The sequence below is a fragment of the Euprymna scolopes genome, chromosome 8, assembly GCF_053919585.1.
Source record: "Euprymna scolopes isolate OS-2025 chromosome 8, ASM5391958v1, whole genome shotgun sequence".
Lineage (NCBI taxonomy): Eukaryota > Metazoa > Mollusca > Cephalopoda > Sepiida > Sepiolidae > Euprymna > Euprymna scolopes.
Genome location: NC_136489.1, coordinates 42,906,159 through 42,927,665, shown reverse-complemented (window position 1 = coordinate 42,927,665; position 21,507 = coordinate 42,906,159). Strand labels below are relative to the sequence as shown.

The following is a 21,507-nucleotide window of genomic DNA, read 5'->3' as shown; positions in this document are numbered from 1 at the left end:
TTCTCTCTTACAATTCTAGCTTCTATATACTTTTGTTTGTTTGTACTGGACTTAGGTTGGTTAAATCTGTAGTGTGCATGCTGCCTTTGTGTAATGGCAGATGCACAAGTAGAGGTAAACTATTGGGGAGAGTGGGGGTTGCTATAGAATTTCCACATGGGGACATATGCTTCAATTGCTGTTTTGAACCATTCAGTGCTCATTTACGCACTGTTTAGCAGGAAGAGAAAAGATATTTTCCCATGAGGCATCTTTGATAAGATTCCTGATGGCTTCCCAGTCAGCTTTCTTATAATACTTTGTCATTTTGAGCAATGGTTCTTCAGTTTTGGGTCGAGAATTAAGGGTGATTTCTACCATTATCACAGCGTGATCAGCATTCCCGAGTGGACTGTGGGCATTCGTTTTACAATCATCGGGAACTGTGGTCAGAAATAGATCTAGAAGTGAGGCATGTTGATCTTGCTGATCTGGGAAACGTGTTAGAAATGTAACCGTCTGTGATAGGGAATGAGATATAGAGAAGCTATATGTTGTGCTACCAGCTATGTCTGTGTAAGTAGAGAATCCAAGCCAATTAGTGACTGTGGTGGACATTGAAGTCACCAAATACATGTCCTTGTGTGCTAGTATTGAGAAAGAGTGCTGTATTTATGCTGTCAGAGACTTGGTTTATTAGTGTACAGTATGAGGGTGAGCGGTAGAGAAAATATAAGTAGCTAATGTTATATTGCATGTATAGTCTAAATCACATAAAGGCCTGGTTGTCTACTCAAGGGAGGGTGTTTCGAATATAGGCTCCAAGTCCGTGCATATGTCTGTCTGAGTCCTTACAGCAAAATGGGTGATAACCATGCATGTTAAAGTGGTTAGAGGGGACGGAGGAGTGTAGATTAGTTTCACTTATTGTTAAGATATCCGGAGTGTTTACTAGGAGAAATGATTCAACATCATTTAAGTTAGTTCTAATAGAAGTGGATTTCTTAAAAAATAAAAAAAATGCATTTTAAGTAAAAACATTATTACATACTTGCATGTCATGTCATAATTAGTGAAAATTACAAAAACTGATCAAGTACGAGTAGAAAACTGATTACAAGTAAAAAATAAAATTTATAAAATAATGCCGTTTTATCATATTTCTTACTTTTGAAGAGTTTTCAGAATCCAGTGGAGGCAATTGTAGTCTATGAATTTGATCATATAACTCTAATTTTTAACCGCCCAATTTATATATATATCTCAGCCCAGTGTTGCCCAGTCATACAATATACTTAAACATGATATTTTAATTTATGCAGATTGCGTATGTATTATAGAATCAATCCTCTATTTAATATATATTATGAAGAATAATTTGCCCGGTGGACTGATTCACAAAAAAAAAAAAAAAAAAATGAAAATGTCATTCATCAAATTCCATCTGTTTGTTTACAGTATCACGTCAGCTGATATTTGGGCTTGACAATGAATACCCTGGAAATGTCACTTCTAATTAATGTTTAGTTTTAAAATATGCAAAGAAAGAAATGATTTGCAGCGATTTTTAAATAGTATCTCTTCTTTTATCGTAAATTGAACACCTTAATAATAATAAAAAGATAAAATGGGGAGGTACACCTGGACTTGAACAAGGGATCATCTGATCTGTAGTCGAATGATCTACCACTAAGCTATATTTCCAGATCATAATAAATCTGTTTTTTTAAGAAGAAATGATTTTCTGAAATTTTATGAATATCCCTTCGCTGGTATGATGTAAAATATTCTCTTGTAAAAATTAAAAGCTATTTTTAAGATTGGACTTTTTCGATTTTCAATGGATGAATTTCTGTACAAAACATATCTAAGAGCACTGCCAGGCATATAAATTAGTTTTCTGTGAAATCAGCCGTTTCAGAACCTAGGAGGAAGGATGGGACTTGCACACAAAGTAACTTTTATATAATAGTAGAGATGTATATATTGTTTTGTTGCATCTTTAATTTATTTCATTTTCGTTATTTAAATAAATTGCTATTTCTTTTTTTATGGAAATCCCTCAAGACAAGGCATGAAGCCACTTGATCTAAGGAGCTAAAAGAAAAATACTATTTCAAGGTCAAAAACTTGCCAACAATAAGTGTTAGACAGAATAGATTCTGGCCTAGTAAACAGCAATTCTTCCCTCTTTTTCTGAAACATTGCTCTTGTGAATGTGAGGACTAAAGGACAAAATAAAGTAAGTGCTAGTTATGCAGTTGCCAGAAGTAAACTGAGGATCCACTGTCTATATGCCTATTTTGATACGTAATTTGTTTTTCTAAAAATGTTTCATAAATGCCAAAAAAGGTTTCTTTTATTACATATCATAAACTGACTTATCTCCTTTGTTTTGGTTTCATTCTGCCATTTCAAATTAGAAAATGGTGGATTGAGGATAGCTATGTTTTTAATTTTTAATTAATTTATTTTTTTAAATAAAAAGAATAGTTCTAGCAGATCTTTTACTATATTGTTTTGTAATTTAAAAAATATTTACTAATTTCGTTATGACATAAGTACGCAATGTTTTTACTTTTTTTTTTCGAGACATCATGATGCACAAGCGCCAAAGAATCTTTTTTGAAAATTAAAAAAAAAAATCTTCTACTAAAACGTTAATAAGAGATTTCTTTTTCATTTTTAGCTTGATCGAATTCGTTTCGTCCTCAGCAGCTATCTAAGGATTCGTTTACAAAAGGTTGGTTATTTTTATTTCTTAAGGGAAGAAGAAAAATGTTTGGTTCTTGTCCAGAATTTACCCTATATTATGAAAAAAAAAAAAAAAAAAGAAAAAATTTGATGTACATATCCCTGACAAAATAAAAATATCAAGTTTTATTTTTAAATAAAATAATCAAATTTTATGAGTATCTGAAGTGATTGTCTCTCCTGCTATATTGAAAACAAATGTCAAAAGAAAAAGAAAAAAAAAAAAAAAAAAGAGGTAACTCACATACTTACTAGATTTCGATATAAGAAGCTAACAAGAACAAAAGATGATTATTGCAAAGATAGGAGATGCCTATTAATCTTAGTCTTGAAAAGAACAAGGTTATAGGTAGAAAGAAAATAGTGAGCAGGAAGAGAGTTCCACAACCTTACAGGCCTTAAAAAGAAGCTACTAGAATAGGAAGCTGTATTACAATAAAGTATTAAAACAGCAAATTGATGGAGATCTCTAGACCAAGGAGTCAAAAGAAGCGGGGAATAGATCAGACAATTCTGAGGAACACATACCATAATAGTATTTGCAGAGAAGACTAATTACATTACATCTATGAGAGAGAGGAGGCTGTGAAAAAGAAAGTTTGTTGTTTTGTAAAACGTATCTGTAATCAAATTATAGATACATTTCTGCAATATATCAAGAACCTTCAAATAGAACACAGAACACACAATAGAACCCTTATCCTCGAGTGGCTTCCGGGCTTTGATAAGTGGTGACCTCATGTAAAAAAAAAAAAAAAAAAAAAAAAAGATTCACTAACTCAAATATGTCAACTGTATTTCATATATGATCTGATAATAGATTTGTAGGGATTGAGTATGAATAGCTTTAAGGGTGAGAAAGTGCTTAGAACGAGAAGGAACTGGTTTTATAAGTAGCAAAAAGAGCAATGGATTTAATATATGCACTTCAAGATTTGATGAGAAATCTTCCAGAAGATGTCATTGAGAAACTACCAGAAATTAGTTCATAAACTGACTAAGTATCAAACACATGCCGTGTTGCCAGATCATTAATCACCTCTCAAGATTAATAAATAAATTGTTTTTTTTTTTTTGTTTTTTTTTTAATAATTAAAAAAAAATCTCTCTCAGAAAATTCTAAATCAAATTTTGATCTGAAAACAACCTTAAAGCAAACAAAAAACAGAAAAAAAGAGAAAACATTAATGATATAAGTAAAAAAAAAAAAAAAAAAAAAAAAAATGCTTTTTGCCCAGAATTCCTCATATATTTAAAAAAATAAAGAAAAATTTCTGATATACGTATCCATGATGGAATGAAAATATTGTATTCCAAAAATCGCGGAAATTCATCAAGTAGTTTTATTTTAAAAGAAGAAAATTTAATTTTATGAGTAACCGAAGAGCATCCGCCATTTTAAAAAGAATCTAATAAAACATGAAGGGAGATAACTCAATAATAGTTCAAACTTACAAGATCTATGTTGTAATGCCTATAAATTCCCATTAATCGTTTAAAAATTATTTTTTTTATAAAAATAAAACTACTTGATCAATTGACGTGATTTTTTGGAATATGATATTTTCGTTTCGTCACAGATACATGCCCCATACATATTTTTTATTTGTGTTTTTTTTAATATAGGGGATATTATGGATAAGATTCCCCCCCCCCTCCTTTTTTTTCTACCAGGATTGCAGTTAGAATGTATAAGGTTTAACTCTCACTACTTATTTTAAAATTTTCCAGTGTTCAGTAATAATCTGAATTGGATTTTCTTAATCTAACTCCTAATATTCTATCGAGTCTGATTCCGACTCTTTCCAAAACCTCTCACTCTGAAATGTCACATTTTCATTTATGATTTTAATAAGATGAGCTCCTTTTACTCTGTTGGAAAATTACTCACCTGAAAGTATCTTAACTTTGCTTTTTATTTATGATTTAAATTTTATCTGAATAAAATATAAGGTTAATTAATATGTTCATAGATTCTTCACAATTGCTTTTATTCATTTATTTTTTTTTTTTTAGATTCAGGACTACACGGCTTATTATCTGAACATTGAAAATAATCGAACAGATACACAGGCTTCACTTTTTTCACCTGAAGAACTCAAATTTGCCAAAGAGTAATTATTATTTTGCTTTAAAATTTTGTTTTCCAGAAAAATTTCTATAGAATTATCTTATTTAAGATTGCATCACTCTCTCTCAATAATTTTCCATTCTGGAATGATCAATTCCCATCTATCATTCTTGCAAAATATCTATATATGATTTGTGGATATTAAATCTATGGTTGAAACTTAACATGTGTGATACACGGGCATCTCAAAAAATAGTGCATTCTTAGTGTTAACAATTTTATTGATTTGTTGGGCATGAATTATCTTTTGAGAGGAATACTAAGTTTCACCAATATATACCTTGTTGCAATAATTACAACGAATTGTAAATTGTAAGATACTGCTTAACATTGCGCGTGCATAAACATTCTATGCTCATGCATTTTCTATGGTAACCTATGTTTCATTAATGCTGTTAAATTCAGGTGTTGATCGAAAACCTTGTGGATGCTGGTTTGTTTTTAAGGATTTCATTTAAACAAGACAAAGACAGAAATGTGTGTATTTATGAGAGAGGGGAATTCAGAAGGAATGAATTAAGCTGGGCCAGTTACTTATTTAGACAGGCCAACTTTTAGCCATGTGTGCACACCATCCCTGCACTCTTGCCAGGATTAGCCAGGATAACATTTTGTGGCTGTTTTGGTTGGTTGTTATAAGCCAAAGAAACTCTCTTGAGTGGAAGTTACATTATTTCTGACTTCCGCTTTTGGGCTACCCTCATTTTGATCTCCCATCCTCACCTCTTCGCTATATAATAAATACGCCAGGCATTATGTTTACCTCATTTAGCACATTCATTACTTTCAAAATTTGCTAAATTTTATATTCTTATGTATATAAAAATACAGGTTCATTTAACATAAGGGTTAGGGTGGTTGCTAATGGGTCAGCAGACCAGGGTTCAATCATAACAAAGATTTAAAAAATGGTACTTAATACCTCTTGCTAAACATTCAGCATTAAAAGGTGAGAATCAAGGGTAAGTGGAGTAATATTGGCAAAGGAGTGGCACCCTCGCTCACTCTTTGATGCTCATGAAAAGAAAAGAAAGCCTTCTGATCACCCTTGGTAATGGATGAACACTTCAATTTTTTTCATATATTAGAATTATGGGTCTAAACTCTAATTCTTAAATATTAAATTGTTTTTAGCACCAATACATAGTTAAATCAAAATAAATTGTTTTTGCCTTTTAAAATCATTTACTTTATTTTTATTATTATTACTTATGTTCTAATTCAGGGGTTTCTAAAGTTTCTGAAGGGAGGAGGGGACTATAGTGCTGATTTTGTTTTAGAAGTATGCAAGCAACCCCCCCTCCCCCCGACCTGGACGTGTTTTATATAGTTTTACTCCTTAGCCTTGCTTTTTAGTGAAACTAGTTCTCCAAACGCCATTCTTTTAAATCATTTTCTGAACAAAAAGAAAAACTATCGCACTATTTTCACACATTTCTATTTAAAAAATTTTTCTTGAATATTTTAATGTTTTCTATGAGAGCTCCTTGGGCCAGATTAAAGACTTTGGTGGGCCAGATCTTGTCTACAGCCATAGTTGGAAAATTTATGTTTTAGCTTATATTTTGAAACATGACATAAATAATAGATCTAGGACTTCATGCCAAAGCTATAATTATTTTATTATGATGATGTTTTAAGCGTTCTATTTTATAATAAAGTTCAAATAGCTCAGTTGGTAGAATGTCAGATTGAAGATCTTAAGGTTTTGAATTTAATTTATGCTCATTGCATCGACTTTATTTGTTGGAAATTTATTATTTACTATTAATTTAATATTTTTTGTTTCTGAAAGTAATTAAGATTTCTGACAGTTCAAAATGAGGCAAATTTTGCAATGCATTTATTATGTTTAAAAAAATTGAAAGACAAACGGATACAAAACAGACAAACAGATAGGCAAAAATCTATTGGCGTAAGATTTGATTTAAAGAAAAGAGAAAAAAAGATACTTTGTAATATTTTTGTATCAAACCAATTCAAGTTATGTGTAACAACTCTATTACTTATGGAGATTTGGTATCTGTCTGTCTGAAACCGCAACAATACTATTGCAGTCTATTTTAATGCTTAATTCACTTTACTGTTCATAAAACACTTGAACTATTGTTCAATGTTAAATTTGTTGTTTTAAAAAAAATGTGACTGACAGACAAAACTCTACATAAGAAATTATAGAAATAGGTAACATCATGCTACTTTACAAATAAATATGAATATATATATATATATATATATATATATATATATATATATATATATATATATATATACGCACAGACATTCCTAGATTTGGCATTTTGTGAGCAACGTCAGGTCTCCCTGTATGTATATATATATATATATATATATATATATATATATATATATACTACCCTGCTAGTATATACATATATATATATATATATATATATATATATATATATATATATATATGTGTGTGTGTGTATATACTAGCAGGGAGACCTGACGTTACCCAGGATTGAATAAGAATCAACAAATGTTTCACAATCCCATATTTTATTATCATTGAAATCTGTGAAATTGACAATTTTTCAATCAAATTGATTAATTGCCTGCTCTAGTTGGGCACCCGCTGCAGTGTACTAGGGAGGAAACTTCACATGCCTCCCCGCAGTGACTTAGTCCACAATACATTGTAGTCTACATTGCACTGTAGAGAACCTACTGTTGATTTTATAAAATTATTTTTTTGAGACCTTAATTAACCAAATTATTTTTTATTGAGACCTTAATTAACCATGCTCTAGTCCAGCATCTTACAGATGCTAAACTTCTGACCGACCAACAATATGGATTTAGACAAGCCCGTTCCACAGCAGATATCCTCACTGTAATCTCTGAATGCATATACCATTCACTGGACAAAGCGGGACAGGGCAGAGCGGTAGCTCTAGATATATCTAAGGCTTTTGACAGGGTATGGCATGAGGGTCTCCTCAGGAAGATTAGATCATACGGTATCACTGGTAGAATACTTAACATAATTAAATCCTTCTTAGATAAGAGAAAAATCCAGGTTGTCCTCGACGGTCGTACATCTAAACAATATGATATAAATGTGGGAGTGCCCCAGGGATCTATCCTTGGACCTCTGCTGTTCCTGATATTCATAAATGACCTCCCCGACAAAATTGTCTCTGAGATGGGTATATATGCTGATGACACCACACTCTATAGCAGGCACGACAGGAAAACAAATGAACATATATCTAAAGTAATGGCAGAAACACTAGAGGATGACCTCCAATCAGTAGTGGAATGGGGACAAAAATGGATGGTCACGTTCAATGCCGCTAAGACAAAACTAGTTTCATTCAATAATTACAAGAAACCTTCTCTACCACCTATAGCAATGGCCAACAACTCTTTATCTGAGAGTACGTCTCTCAAGCTCCTTGGCCTAACGTTCACAGGAAACATGAGTTGGAACAATTACATCGAGGGCATTGCCAGGGCCGCTGCGAGGAAGGTGGTCTCTCTCTACCGTGCTAGAAAACTACTAACACCCGAAAGTATCCTGTACCTCTATAAGGCCACTATTCGCCCATGTATGGAGTATTGCTGTCATATTTGGGCTGGTGCATCGGCTACTAGTCTCTCGCTCCTTGACAGGGTTCAAAAGAGAGTCGCAAATCTGATAGGCCCTAAACTGGCATCTAAGCTTCAGCCTCTGTCCCATCGTCGAAACGTTGCATCCCTCTGCCTGTTCTACAAGTATTATAATTGTGAATGCTCTGATGAACTGCAAGCACTTGTGCCCCACGACATGAACACCCTCGACAGACCCGACAAGCTGCAAAATCCCACCCCCACACTGTAGAGATCCCTAGGTGTAAAAGATTTTTCTACTCCAGTAGTTTCTTCCCCAGAACTGCTAGACTTTGGAATTGCATTCCAGGTCACTGCTTCCCCAACTGTACTGACATGCATAGGTTCAAGTGCAACGTGAACCAACATCTCGCTGCCCTAATCCCTACATAGTACCCCAGTAGATGTTTCCCCTGATAGTAGCCCCCTACACCAAAGTGGCAATGTGCCTTGTTTGGGGTGAAAATGTAATAAAAAAAATTTTTTTTTTAAATATATATATATATATAATAGCTTGAATTGAAGTTAAAAATTCAAAAGTCAAGTATCATGGTTTAATTGTGCTCTAAGCAGAAACATTAATTTCGAACGTGCCCCTGACATATCAAAGAATTTACCGTTGATTTTATGCGCATTTCTGATTGTGCAGTAATAAAACTTCTCAAATGTACTTGTGATATTAGGCTGTATAAGGTTTTGCTTTGACTTTAGTCAAAATCGCCTGGTCCTTTTTTCACCAGATTTTTTCGATTATTGATACTTCTCAAAGACATTCCGATACAACCCCTATCTAAGAACACTGCCAGGTACATAAAATACATTTGTGTGAAATTTTTAAAAAATTAGCCGTTTAGGAGTCCATAGGGAACTCTCTCTCTCTCTCTCTCTCTCTCTCTCTCTCTCTCTCTCTCTCTCACACACACACACAAAGTCCTTTTATATAATAATAAAGATATAAAGATATATATTATTATTATTTCATGTATCTACAGATTATATTATGAGAAATAATATTTGATGTATCAAATTTCAATATTTACTTCAGCAGTGCTCAATACATGAGTAGAGCTATGTAGTATACATATAATATAGAAATAAGTATTGATCTATGGTGATAAGTAGTAAAAATTGTGTATCTAAAAACAGAAATGCTCCACGAGGACCTGTGGCGTAACGGCTAAAGTACTAGGTAAAATTAAGTTGTAAGGGACACTTTTCTGCCTATTGCTTAAGACTTCTTCCTGATCATGGAACGAGAGCATGCTACTCCTGTGGATTAAATAAAGCGTTCCGTTCTGATTCTCATGTTTGATAGGGAGATTCCCAAGATTCTTAAAGATTCCTGAGTTCAACAAGAGATACCCAAAGAAGGTATAAGGTTACATTGTGCAAATGTTCAAAATGAGAACAGTAGTCCGAAATAATTAAAAATGTCTATAATACAAAAAATACAAATTAGGCCTTTTCTGTTTTCTTTATCATTTTCAATGTTTTTTTTGTTTTGTTTTTTTTTGTTTTTTTTTTTCAGATTTCATTCAAGCGTCGAAAAACATTTGACAGAATTAGCAATGCAACACATGCCATCAATATTACAAACGCTAAATGAGAATTTAGCTGGTAAGAAACGTCATCTTTTTTTTCTATTAAATCATTAAAATGTTCAGAATTGTTGATCAAACCTACAGATTCATTCTGTATTATAGTAGATATGAAATCAAAAAAGTGTTGTTTCCCCCCCTTTTTTTAAGGGGCAAACTTGCTTAACTTGGCTTTATGTGAAGCAGTTTTGACTTAAACATTGTTTTAGGCATTTTTTTTTAAATTTAGCTTAAATTCTTTTTTTAATCACAATTTATACATAGTGGTTGCTAGAAAAGTAGGAAATTTTTCAGTCATATTCACTTCTTTGATTTGCATGGACGACAATTTTGAGCATATGCGAGTGTATTATAACATTAGTCTTTGCAAAACTTTATAAAAGTTATTCAGATCTTGTCCAGAACTCCCCCTATATTAAAAAACAAAAATGAATATGATGAAAAAACAAAAATATCATATCCCAAAAATCATGTAAATTGATCAATTAGTTTAATTTTTAAATAAAAAAAATCAAATTTTATGTGTAACAGAAGAGCAGCTGTCTTGTCTGCCATTTTGAAAACAATCATTAAAAAAGAAAAAGGGGACATAACTTAATAATTTATGTTGTAATGATTACAAATTCCCATTAATCACTTACAAATGATTTTTTTTTATAAAGATAAAACTACTTGATAAATTTATGTTTTTTGGAATATGATATTTTCATTTTGTCACGGGTACATACATCATACAGATTTTTCTTTTATTTTTGTTTTTTTATATATAGTGAGAATTGTAAAGCACTTTTTCTTCTTCCTAGCATTGCTGCAGTAGATGGTGAAACAGGGCTGTTTTCTCTTCCACCTTGATGATTTCAGGTGGCATGCCATCTTTTTCTGGAGCTTTCCTGCAGATTTGAAAGTCAATGACTTTGTTTAGTTTTGCTCTAGATGAGGGAACGCTGCTCATGCTCTTAGTAGCTGCATCTATGACAATGTTTTCTACCAAGTAAAGTTCTTGATAGTGCTCAGCCCACTTCTCCATCTATGTGGTGTGATCTGGTAGTTGATCTCAAGGGTACTATCTTAAGCTTGGATCACAGGCCTTCTTCAAGCCAATCGTACATGCCACAAATGTCACCACAGTCAGCAGAGGTTTAGCCAGTAATCATTGGTACAATGTCGAGCGATTTTATTAAGAATTATTCTTAGCCTTCTTATGTTTGCCTTCTCAAATGGCTTCTTCTTGTAATTAATGGAGGCTTTTCTTTTGACATTGATTGCTGGCTCTAATTCAGAAGTGCCTGCTTCAAACTAGTCTAAGCCCAACCTCCACCCCACCCCTCCGTCTCTCTCTTCTGCCAAAGGTTGTCACCGTGCTGTTGTAAATAGCATCATGAATGTGAACCCGTCTCTCTTCAGCATTGACAGCAATTTTCTTTAATGGTGTTGATTAAGCAATCGCATAAGTCTGGTATTGGCATCCTGCCAGTATTAATATCTGGTAAGCTTTTCGGCTTGGTTCAATGAATTCACTTTGACTAACTTTACTGCCAACCTTGGTTGGTTTTCTAAGAGCAATGTCTTTTAGGAATATAAATAATATGGAATTGTATTTCATTCCAAATAACAGAAAACTGATTTGAGCGATTGTCAGAGTTTTTCGCCCCGCTTGGGTGTGGTTATTCTAAAAGAGCAATGTATTCCATGAATATAAATAATTATTCTATCCTAGAATTGTATTTGACCACTTTATTCAACATTAAATAACATACAGATGGTTGATATGCCATAAAATAAAATAAACCAAATCCTTGCATCAGTACCAGATAGGTGACCATTTTAGGAAAACAGGCGTTGTATGCAAGAGCTGAAAAAACCTAATGTTGTCATCTCCCCTAACGGGAATATGCATGCAACTGCGGACTGCTTGTGAATTTCATATTCTCATGAAACTTTCTCCTATGAAGGAAGCCAGTTCAACCCGCCTATGTTGGGCGCCATTCATTACAGTACAGTAGTATTGCATCATACAAAAGCATATGAGGCAATCCCTTTCACAACTGAAAATGACTTTCAACATAGTGTTTGGCTGTAATAATAAATTTGCTAGTGAAGTCTTTTTACTTTTGTAGGAAACAAACCAAATTTGGATTGCTATGTTTTCTTCCGAGTAAACGAAGACACTGAGAGTGTTGTGATTGATGAGGAGACAACAGAAACCGGGTAATTTTCTTTTTGATATTCTAACAGCATTCATTATTTACAACAGATAAGGTAAATATAACTCTTGACTTTTGAAAACAGTTCTGGCTTCTTGTCCAGAATTTTTGAAATTGATATTTTCGTTTCATCATGGCTATGTAGATCATCGATTTTTCTTTATTTTTGTTTAATATAAAACAAAAATAAAGAAAAATCTATGATCTACATAGCCATGATGAAACGAAAATATCAATTCCAAAAATCACCTACATTGATAAAAAAGTTTTACTTTTATAAAGAAAATAATTTTTAAGCAAATTATTGGAATTTATAGGCATTACAATATAAATCTAGTAAATATCTTTATCTGTGCCTAAACCTAAACGTAGATTCCATGAACAAAGCTTCTTTCTTAGAACTGCACGCCTGTGGAATTGTCTTCCGTTTTCCTGCTTTCCGGCTGACTACAATATGGTTGTCTTCAAGTCTAACGTAAATAAGTTCTTGATGAGCCATTCCATATAAGTTATCAAATTTACCAAATTTTCATTACTAATGATTACTATATTGTCCAATTTCTACTGTACAATCTTTAACCCTTATCCTTGAGTGGCCTCTTGGCCTTGATAATGAATTATTGTTGAGTTACCTCCCTTGTTTTTTGTTTTTGTTTTTTTTTTCTAGACAGATACTCCTTCGATGTTTGTAAAATTTTATTTTTTATTTAAAAGTAAATCTCCTTGATTAATTTAGATTTTTTTTGCATTAAGATATTTTCGTTCTGTCATAGTTACATACATCATACAGATTTTTCTTTATTTTGTTTTTTTTTTATATAGAGAGTGAATTCTGAACAAGAACCAAAATATACAAATGGACGTGTTCTAAAAAAAAAAAATAATAATAATAAAAATAAAACTTCTCCCTAACAAAAATTTGGGCACAAATTAACTTGTATGTTTATGTCGATATGTTTCTTCTTGTTTTTCGGTTTTTTTAAGCCGTCTAACACATGCCAGCATATATAATGGACGTTAAAGAAAATACGAATGGTCTCTTTAAATATAAGTCATCAGATGCTGTTTTCAGCTAGCAGTTATCTTCCTTGCGATCAGTGGAATGCAGATTTATGAGGAGGCAGTGTCCTCCAGGCACCTAATATTTATATTCCCTTTGTCATAATAATTCTCAGTAATAGACTTTATATTTGAGTCTTTGAGGCATACTGTCAAGGAGTTGACCCTAAGCATCATCAGACCTCTGCATGCTGCTGCCCACAAGTTCTCAAAGTTAAAATTTAAAACAAAATACTGAAATACTATTTCATTGAGACTACAATTAATATATGAATACATATGAAGGTGAATAGGTAATAGTCAGCTAACATACTTCCTAACTTCCAGCGTGCCTGCTACTGGAAATGGTGACAAGGCAAATCAGTTCCTTCACTTTTATTGCTCTTCAATATTTCTAATTGTGAAGCGATTTATTGAAATGAAATATAAGAAAAGGATATTATTTCCAATAATTCTTTAAAAAAAAAAACAATTTCAGCAGTTTTTAATTAAAATTTTAAGATGTACTTTCAATAATTCTTTAAAAAAGAAACAGCGTTTTCAATAATTCTTTTAAAAAAAAGGTAATTTCAATAATTCTTAATTAAAATAAGACAGAAAAAACTATTCAACAATTATTAAATAAAAAAAAAAAACAATCAGAAAAACGTAATAAAAAAGAGTATGTGCACAGGGGAGATATGAGCGTAAGAGAAAAAAGTGGAAGAACTGGCTATAACTGAATAGACCCCCAAAAAAACTTGACAACTTCCACTTACTTTGGAAAGAAAAAATCAAGAAAAAAACCTTCATGCTTGTCACAACATGAAAATGTTATATTCCAAAAATCACAAAAATTAAGTTATTTTTTTTTTCATTTATTTAAGAAAATCAAATTTTATGATTTTTAGCAGCTAGTGATAAACGGTTCCTTCTGGGGGAGGTTTTAAGGGGAGGTAACCAGTACTGAATTTTGAATTCAATTAAATATACTGGTTTCTCTCACATTTAGCATAGCATAAAATTTACTTGATCAAATTACATGGTTTTTGGAATATACCATCTTCGTTCCATTACAGGTGTGTACATTAGAAAGACTTTTCTGCATTTTCTTGATTTTAAGTTTTTTGAGGGGGGGGGCTTTACCTGGTTGTAACATACGCTTGAATATGATATTTTAATTCATCTAGATTTTGTATATATTATTATAGTCGTGATTTCAAAAGTAAAAGAAAAAAGTATTTGGGAGTCATCAGCTAGAATTAAAACTGAAAGCCAAACTATAGCATTCAAAACTGGTGACGTTTTATCATTGTACCAACATGACACGTGCATGAACTGATTAAAAATATAGTGAGATGAATGTACAAAATGTATAACAAATTTTTTGCAATTTTGACCCCTTAAAACTATTTTAACTGGCTTAAACCCATAAAAGAACAGCCTATAAAAATCCAATCATTTTAGGCCCCTAGCGCCACTGTGCAACTTTTAGTTTTGGAAGAGATAGTTTGAAAATATGGAGATAGACAGACTGATATAATGAGTTTTATAAATTAGATTTTCATTATAGGTGCAAGTCTAAATAAGCACTAAAAACTTTTTCTCTATTCTATTCTTATGCTGATGTGTTTTTTTTTGTTTTTTTTTATTATTACAGGGAGGAGACAATTGACTTTCAAAGCGATGAGCAACATATTGTTCGTTATCAGCCGATAAGACATTTAATTTCTTCCTCTAAACTCAGTCTCATCTGATACTTTGTATATTTTGTTTTCATTTTCATTAAATCTATACAAATAAAATAAAGTGTTTGTCCACCATAGGCAAAGAAAATATACTTGGTATATTTAAAATAAACATGGCATAGAGAGGTGCAACGATGTGCTTCCCAGCCCGACAACAATCGCCGATCCCACACGCTCTTTCCATGGTCTTCTCTTTCCTCTTTTATTCTGGCTCTCATCATCTCTCACATTGGCGAGTGCCGAGGGAGCAAGCACAGTGGCTTACAAGTATAAAAAAATCAACAACAACTCAAATTTGAACACATTTCGTAGATATCAGTTGCTGTGTGAATATATCGCGGGAACGTCTCTTTAAGGACTAATACTCACATATTAGTCGTCTGTCAAGGTCTCTTTGCCATCAGCTGACATCAGTTCATCGCGATCTCTTAAAACTCGATCTAGTCCAAGTTACAACTTGCTTTCAACTGCCCCAAACTCAAGACTGTTCGTAAATTGTCACAAACCTTAACTCTAAGTATATCAACCTCTATGTCCCAGTTACTGCCACACTTTATGTCTGTTCTTTTGTTTGTCACACCTTGATTAACATTCCTATTTAAGCTTTCTTTTGTGTACCTTGGCGAACAACTTCCTCTCCATTGTCTTTCTACTAACCTTACTTCCTATAACATCATTCTGCTGATAAATGTATTTCCTCTTGTTGCAATTTTTCCGGCACTTCTATATCATAATAACAAAAAAAATATTGAATTTCAAGTAAAACAAATGGTACCGACGTAATTGTCAGGTTTCAAATAGTAACATATCCAAAAATTATGAAAAACAATGAAGTAGGAAAATAATTATTATGAAAAAAGAAATTTGTGAAAGGAAGCAAAATTACTCTTTCATTTACTATAAAGGAGATGAGTTGACAGGGGAGATAATTAAGTTCTGTTGCTTATGTCACATGATGATCATAATTCAAAATGCTGGACAAATTTTATTCCACATATAAACTTTATCGAAAGCAGTTTTTCATTAATAATTATTTTCCTACCTCATTGTTTTCTGTAATTTTGGGATATGACAATTACATAGATACCATTTGTTGTACTTGAAATTCAATATTTTTCCATTATTATATTATAGAAGCACCATTTTTTTCCTCATTTTGTTTTTTATTTGGAGGAGGGATTCCATACTATCACACAGATATAAGCTTGAGGGCTGGTGTGTAGAGAGGAGCCTCTCGTTCTCGTATTTCTCAGTACTAGGACTTTTGGACCATAAAATCAAGGAGTTGACTCGATGTATCACTAGATCACTGCATGCTGCTGCCTACAAGTCCTCGATGGTAAAACAAAAAAAAATAGTCAACAAAATCCTTAATGAAACTACACTTGAAGTTCTGTCTGTCTATCTGATCAGACTCCTTGTAACTCTCTCTCTCTCTCTCTCTTTCCAAATTTCCCTGTCTTCTATCAGCCGCCTTAGAATCACAGCTGGTGTCATGTGCAATTTGCTGAATGTACATGTTCGTGCACCACGCTGTGAAGTCCACAGCAATATATTTCTCACCAGCTCTTGCTTGCTCCTCTGGAAGTGACCAGCAAATCGTAGACGTCGCTCCTTGATGGTAGTAGGTGTGGCAGGTAGGTTACTGTAAAGTTGCTGCATCCTGGGATGATGTTACAAAGATATATTTAACACTGTTCGTTAACTGTGGGTGTGTGTTCGTCAGTCGGAGTCTATTATGACCATAGACTAGTTGCGTGTCCGCAGGTGGCTGATCAGTCCAATCCGGGCGCGGAAGCCCTTCCACATGTTGGACACCAGTGGGTGAAGACGGCCACTTCAGCATCTCGGGCTTTTCGCGCAGCGCGCTTCTCTTTTGCAGATTCAGTTCGTCTTGCCTCCGCAAGCAGAGAGCCCTCGTGTTCACCATAGAGCAGTTGTTTTGGTATGCGCGAGTCTGTCATCCGATACACGTGGCCTACCCAGCAGGTTTGCGCTTTGCGGATCATAGTGATGATGCTTGGGAGCTTGGACCTCTCGAGAACATCAGTGTCTGGAATCTTGTCTTGCCAGCGAATGTTCAAGATGTTCCAAAGACATCGAAGATGGAAGTGGTTTAGTTGTTTTTCATGACGTCTGTAGAGGACCTACGTTTCACAACCATATAGAAGAGATGTCAGGACCACTGCTTTGTACACTTTGACCTTTGTATACTGCTGAATTCCTCTTCGTTCCCAGACTGTTTTCCTTAGTCTGCCGAAGGAGCTGCTGGCCTTGGCAGTGCGGTTGGTGATTTCAATGTCGATGTTGGCAGCATGAGAGAGTGTACTGCCAAGGTAAGTGAAATGGTCTACTGCTTTCAAGCTCTGACCATTTACTTGGATGTTCGGTTCCTGGTACGTGTTGCCAGGAGCAGGCTGGTGCATGACTTCTATCTTGCTCATACTTATTGTAAGACCAAAGTTCTCACACGCTGAAGAATATTTGTCCACTTCCAGTTGCATTTCATGCTCTTTGGTGGCATTGAGAGCACAGTCGTCAGCAAAAAAGGAGGTCTCTGATTACTGTTTCTTTGACTTTACTGACAGCTTGTAAACGGCGGAGATTGAAGAGCTTCCCATCACACCGGTACCGGATTTAGATGCCAGGAGTAACTTCCCTAAAGGCATCAGTCAGCATTGCTGAAAACATCATGCTGAAAAAAATCCTGCTGAAAAGCGGTGGTGCTAGCACGCAATCTTGTTTTACGCCGTTGGTTACCGGGAAAGGAGCTGAGATGTCACCGTCATCAGTTACTCGTGCCATCATGCCGTCATGGAACTGTTTTACAATATTCACGAACTTGTCCGGGCAACCAAACTTTGATATGATCTTCCACAGGCCTTCCCTGCTCACTGAGTCAAAAGCCTTCGTGAGATCAACGAAAGTCATGTAGAGGTCTTGATATTGTTCTTTGCATTTCTCTTGGAGTTGGCGAGTGGCAAATATCATATCGATGGTTCCACGACCTGTGCGAAAACCACATTGGCTTTCTGGAAGGTGACCCTGTTCCAGGTGTTTTAGAAGAACACAAGCTAGTATTTTGCCTGCGATTGAGAGGAGAGAGATACCTCGGTGATTATCGCAAGACTGTTGCCCTTCCTTTTGTAGATGTGAACAATTGTTGCGTCTTTGAAGTCTTGAGGTAGAGTTTTGCTTTGCCGCAACTCTTGGAACAGTTCTGTTTGTTTGAGGATGAGATAGCGACCACCAGACTTGAATACTTCGGCTGTGATGGCGTCGGAGCCAGGTGCCTTGCCAGTCGACATTTGCCTGGTAGCTGTTACAACCTCCTCCTCTGTGGGTGGTGTGTCAAGGGCATGGTTGATTGGCACTTGAGGTAGCTGTTGAATGGCTTCATCATTGATGTCTGAAGGACGATTCAGGACACTGTCAAAGTGTTCAGCCCATCTCTCGAGGATTTCATTTTTCTTGGTGATGAGTGAACCATCTGCACCAAGCAGGGGAGATGTGCCTGATTTCGTTGGTCCATAGACACACTTCAAGGACTCATAGAAACGCTTCATGTCGTGCCTATCGGCGTAGCCTTGGATCTCGTCGGCTTTGTTACTGAGCCAGGTATCTTGCATGATGCGCAGTTTTTTCTGGACTTCACTTCGCTTACCACAGTAGGCGTCTTTCTTTGAAGTGGAGTCTGGGTCATTTTGGTGGATCTTGAAGAGCCAGTGCTTCTCTGTTAGCAGATTCTGTATCTCCGCATCATTCTCATCAAACCAGTCCTGATGGTTTCTGGTTTTAGGACCCAGTACCTGGAGAGCAGCGGCGTGGATTGTCTTGTTCGTTAACTACAGTTGTATGTGCCACCTAGCTTTCTTTTCAATCTCTTGGTGAGTGTCCAGGTTGTAGCACCGTAAACAAGGACAGAACTGCCTTTTCAGTTTGTCAGTTAGCCTTGAAGTCCATACTGACCGTTGCTTATCCAATGTAGCCCATTCTTTTGAGATGCGAATTTCGAAGCTTCTAAAGTAACAAATGTAGAGCCACCCAAGAATCATGAGAAGCGGGTAGAATAGCATTAGATCTGCATTCATGCTGAGCATATAAATTAGCAAAAAAATTAAAGGTATGTCACTATTATGTAAAAGAAAGTTGTGTATGTGTGGGTGTTCAGCTAAAAGTCAAAAACTACAAAGTAAACACCCATATAGTTAGTATGGTTTTAACCCACATAAATATCTAAATTTTTAAAAAAATATCTTTTCCAGAATTTCCCTCATATATTAAAAAACAAAAATAGAGTAAAACTATGATGTTCCTTCTTGTGTAAATGAAAATCTCATGTTCCAAAAGTCATGTAAATTGATCAAGTAGTTTTATTTTTAAACAAGAAAGTCATGTTTTATGAGTATCCCAAAAGTGACTGTCGTGTCTGCCATTTTGAAAAAAATTTTCAACAAGGGAGATAACTCAACAATAATTTTAAAATTATTAGATTTATGCTGTAATGCCTACAAATTCCCATTGCTTGCTTAAAAACGATTTTCTTTATAAAAATAAAACTATTTCATTTGGAATATGATATTTTTGTTTCGACACAGATAAGTAGATTATACAGATTTGTCTGTATTTTCGTTTTTCATTATGGGGGAATTCTGGACAAGTACCCTAAATCTTAAAAGCTGTATCATCCTAAAGTTGTCTGTGTGTCAAGCTAAAAGTCAAAAACTACAAAATAAACTCCCACAAGTTAATATATTTTTAACCCAGATAAATGATATCTAAAATTAAAAAAATAATTATCTCTTCTTTTGGGGACCAATTTATCCAGATTTTTTTTTTTTTTCAGGGGGGAAGATTGATTTTTCAACTATTGTATGTACTACTACAGACTTATTCGTTCAGGAATTTATGTAAAGGAGAATTGTGTGTGCGTGCGTGTGTGTCCAGAGAGAGGAATGGGTTGTGCAAACAAGAAAGAGAGAGAGAGAGGAAAAGAGAGTGAAAGTAGTTTTTGATACACTTTTGCCCCAAGTTGTGTTGCGACATCAGTTAAACAGTTGATCTAAGGGCCAAACTAATTTCGGATTTGGAATCAGCACCTTTGATCTGATGTTCTTATATGATATTAGAAGTTCTTGAACCTTTCTTTCTTTTTTTCTTTTTCTTTTTAACTCATTATTCAAAATCAAACAATATATTTTGTACTCCATTAGTAAGTCAACATTTTTTATATAAATCATTCCAGACAAGTCATGAAGCCACTTGATGTAAGGAGCTTTAAAAAAAATACTACTTCAAGGTCAAAAACTTGCCAACAATAAGTGTTAGATGGAATAGATTGTGACCCAGAAAACAGCAATTCTTTCCTCTCTGTCAGAAACATCACTCATGAAATACGAGGACAAAATAAGGGAAGCGAGTTACAAGGCTGCCAAAAGTGAAATCCATTTTCCCAAGATGGATATTGGGGATTATACAATTCTTCACTAATTTTAAAAATAAAACTAGATAAATAATAAAACAGCCCAGGTTCATAGTTATGAGATAATGCATGATCAAAAAATGAAAGAGTAAAAAATGGTTCTACTGAGTGCGGTCATGTCTATTTCATTGTCCTGTGTTCTTCTTACTTTTTAGCATATCTAATGAAAAATATGAGATATGAACATTTTTTATAGAAGTCGCTCCAGACAAAACATGACACCACTTGATGTAAGGAGCTAAATGTATGGATTTTTAGAAGGCATAATTATGAATATATAATTGACAAAGAGTTTGGTAAGTATTAAAATGAGTGACAATTTGGGAATGCCTGATGGTGTACATGCTCTTCGCTTATCTCTACATTGTTTCCAGTCAGTTTATATTTTTCATTGCCAATGAGATCAAGCAGTGCCGATTAAGGAGAGGTGTGACTGAGGATTGCACAATTCTGCTTCACAATTACAACTGTCCTGCGTTAAATGCTTTTTGCATATATCTCATAAAAAAATATGAACATTTATATATTTTAATCACACAAAATGCTTGCTTAAAAAATATGCTTCGCCAGTGTTCATACTCGCTTTTTTAGATTTATTATTAAAATATAAAATTTTAGAAATTTAGTTTTTCATATCTGATGATGATATATATATATATATATATACATATATATATATTAGTTTTGGGACGATTAATCAGAATCTGGAATTGAAAAAATCAGAACTTTTGGAGGTATTGGCATCAGTAAATAATGTGCCTATTTTCTGATGCCAAAAACGATTCTTTTAAGTGTCTTTTTTATTTGATTTTGTTTAAAAAAAAACTTTCACTGCTGATAATATGTATCATTTTATCATTGATAAAATGATACATATTTATGGATTTTAAACCACCACTAAATTCTACCCCTACACGTATTTCTACACTTGAGAAAATATCTGCACATATAACGTGTGTTT

At 34.0% G+C, this 21,507-nt stretch overlaps 2 protein-coding genes across 2 annotated transcripts in view; one reads left to right on the top strand and one right to left on the bottom strand.

The window, feature by feature from the left end:
• Window positions 1-15,125, top strand: part of LOC145283534 (DNA replication complex GINS protein SLD5-like) — a 31,058-nt gene extending 15,933 nt beyond the window's left edge. Inside the window, exons 3-7 of the mRNA XM_080132405.1 lie at window positions 2,669-2,722; window positions 4,750-4,847; window positions 10,005-10,093; window positions 12,192-12,282; window positions 14,977-15,125. Coding sequence (XP_079988531.1) covers window positions 2,669-2,722; window positions 4,750-4,847; window positions 10,005-10,093; window positions 12,192-12,282; window positions 14,977-15,073 — 429 coding nt within the window. The 3' untranslated portion in view covers window positions 15,074-15,125. The remainder of the gene's footprint in view (window positions 1-2,668; window positions 2,723-4,749; window positions 4,848-10,004; window positions 10,094-12,191; window positions 12,283-14,976) is intronic.
• A 2,576-nt stretch (window positions 15,126-17,701) lies between these two features.
• Window positions 17,702-18,055, bottom strand: LOC145283861 (uncharacterized). The gene has a single exon (XM_080132970.1). It carries the CDS (start codon window positions 18,053-18,055, stop codon window positions 17,702-17,704), a length of 354 nt encoding a protein of 117 aa, XP_079989096.1.
• Window positions 18,056-21,507: the final 3,452 nt, after the last annotated feature.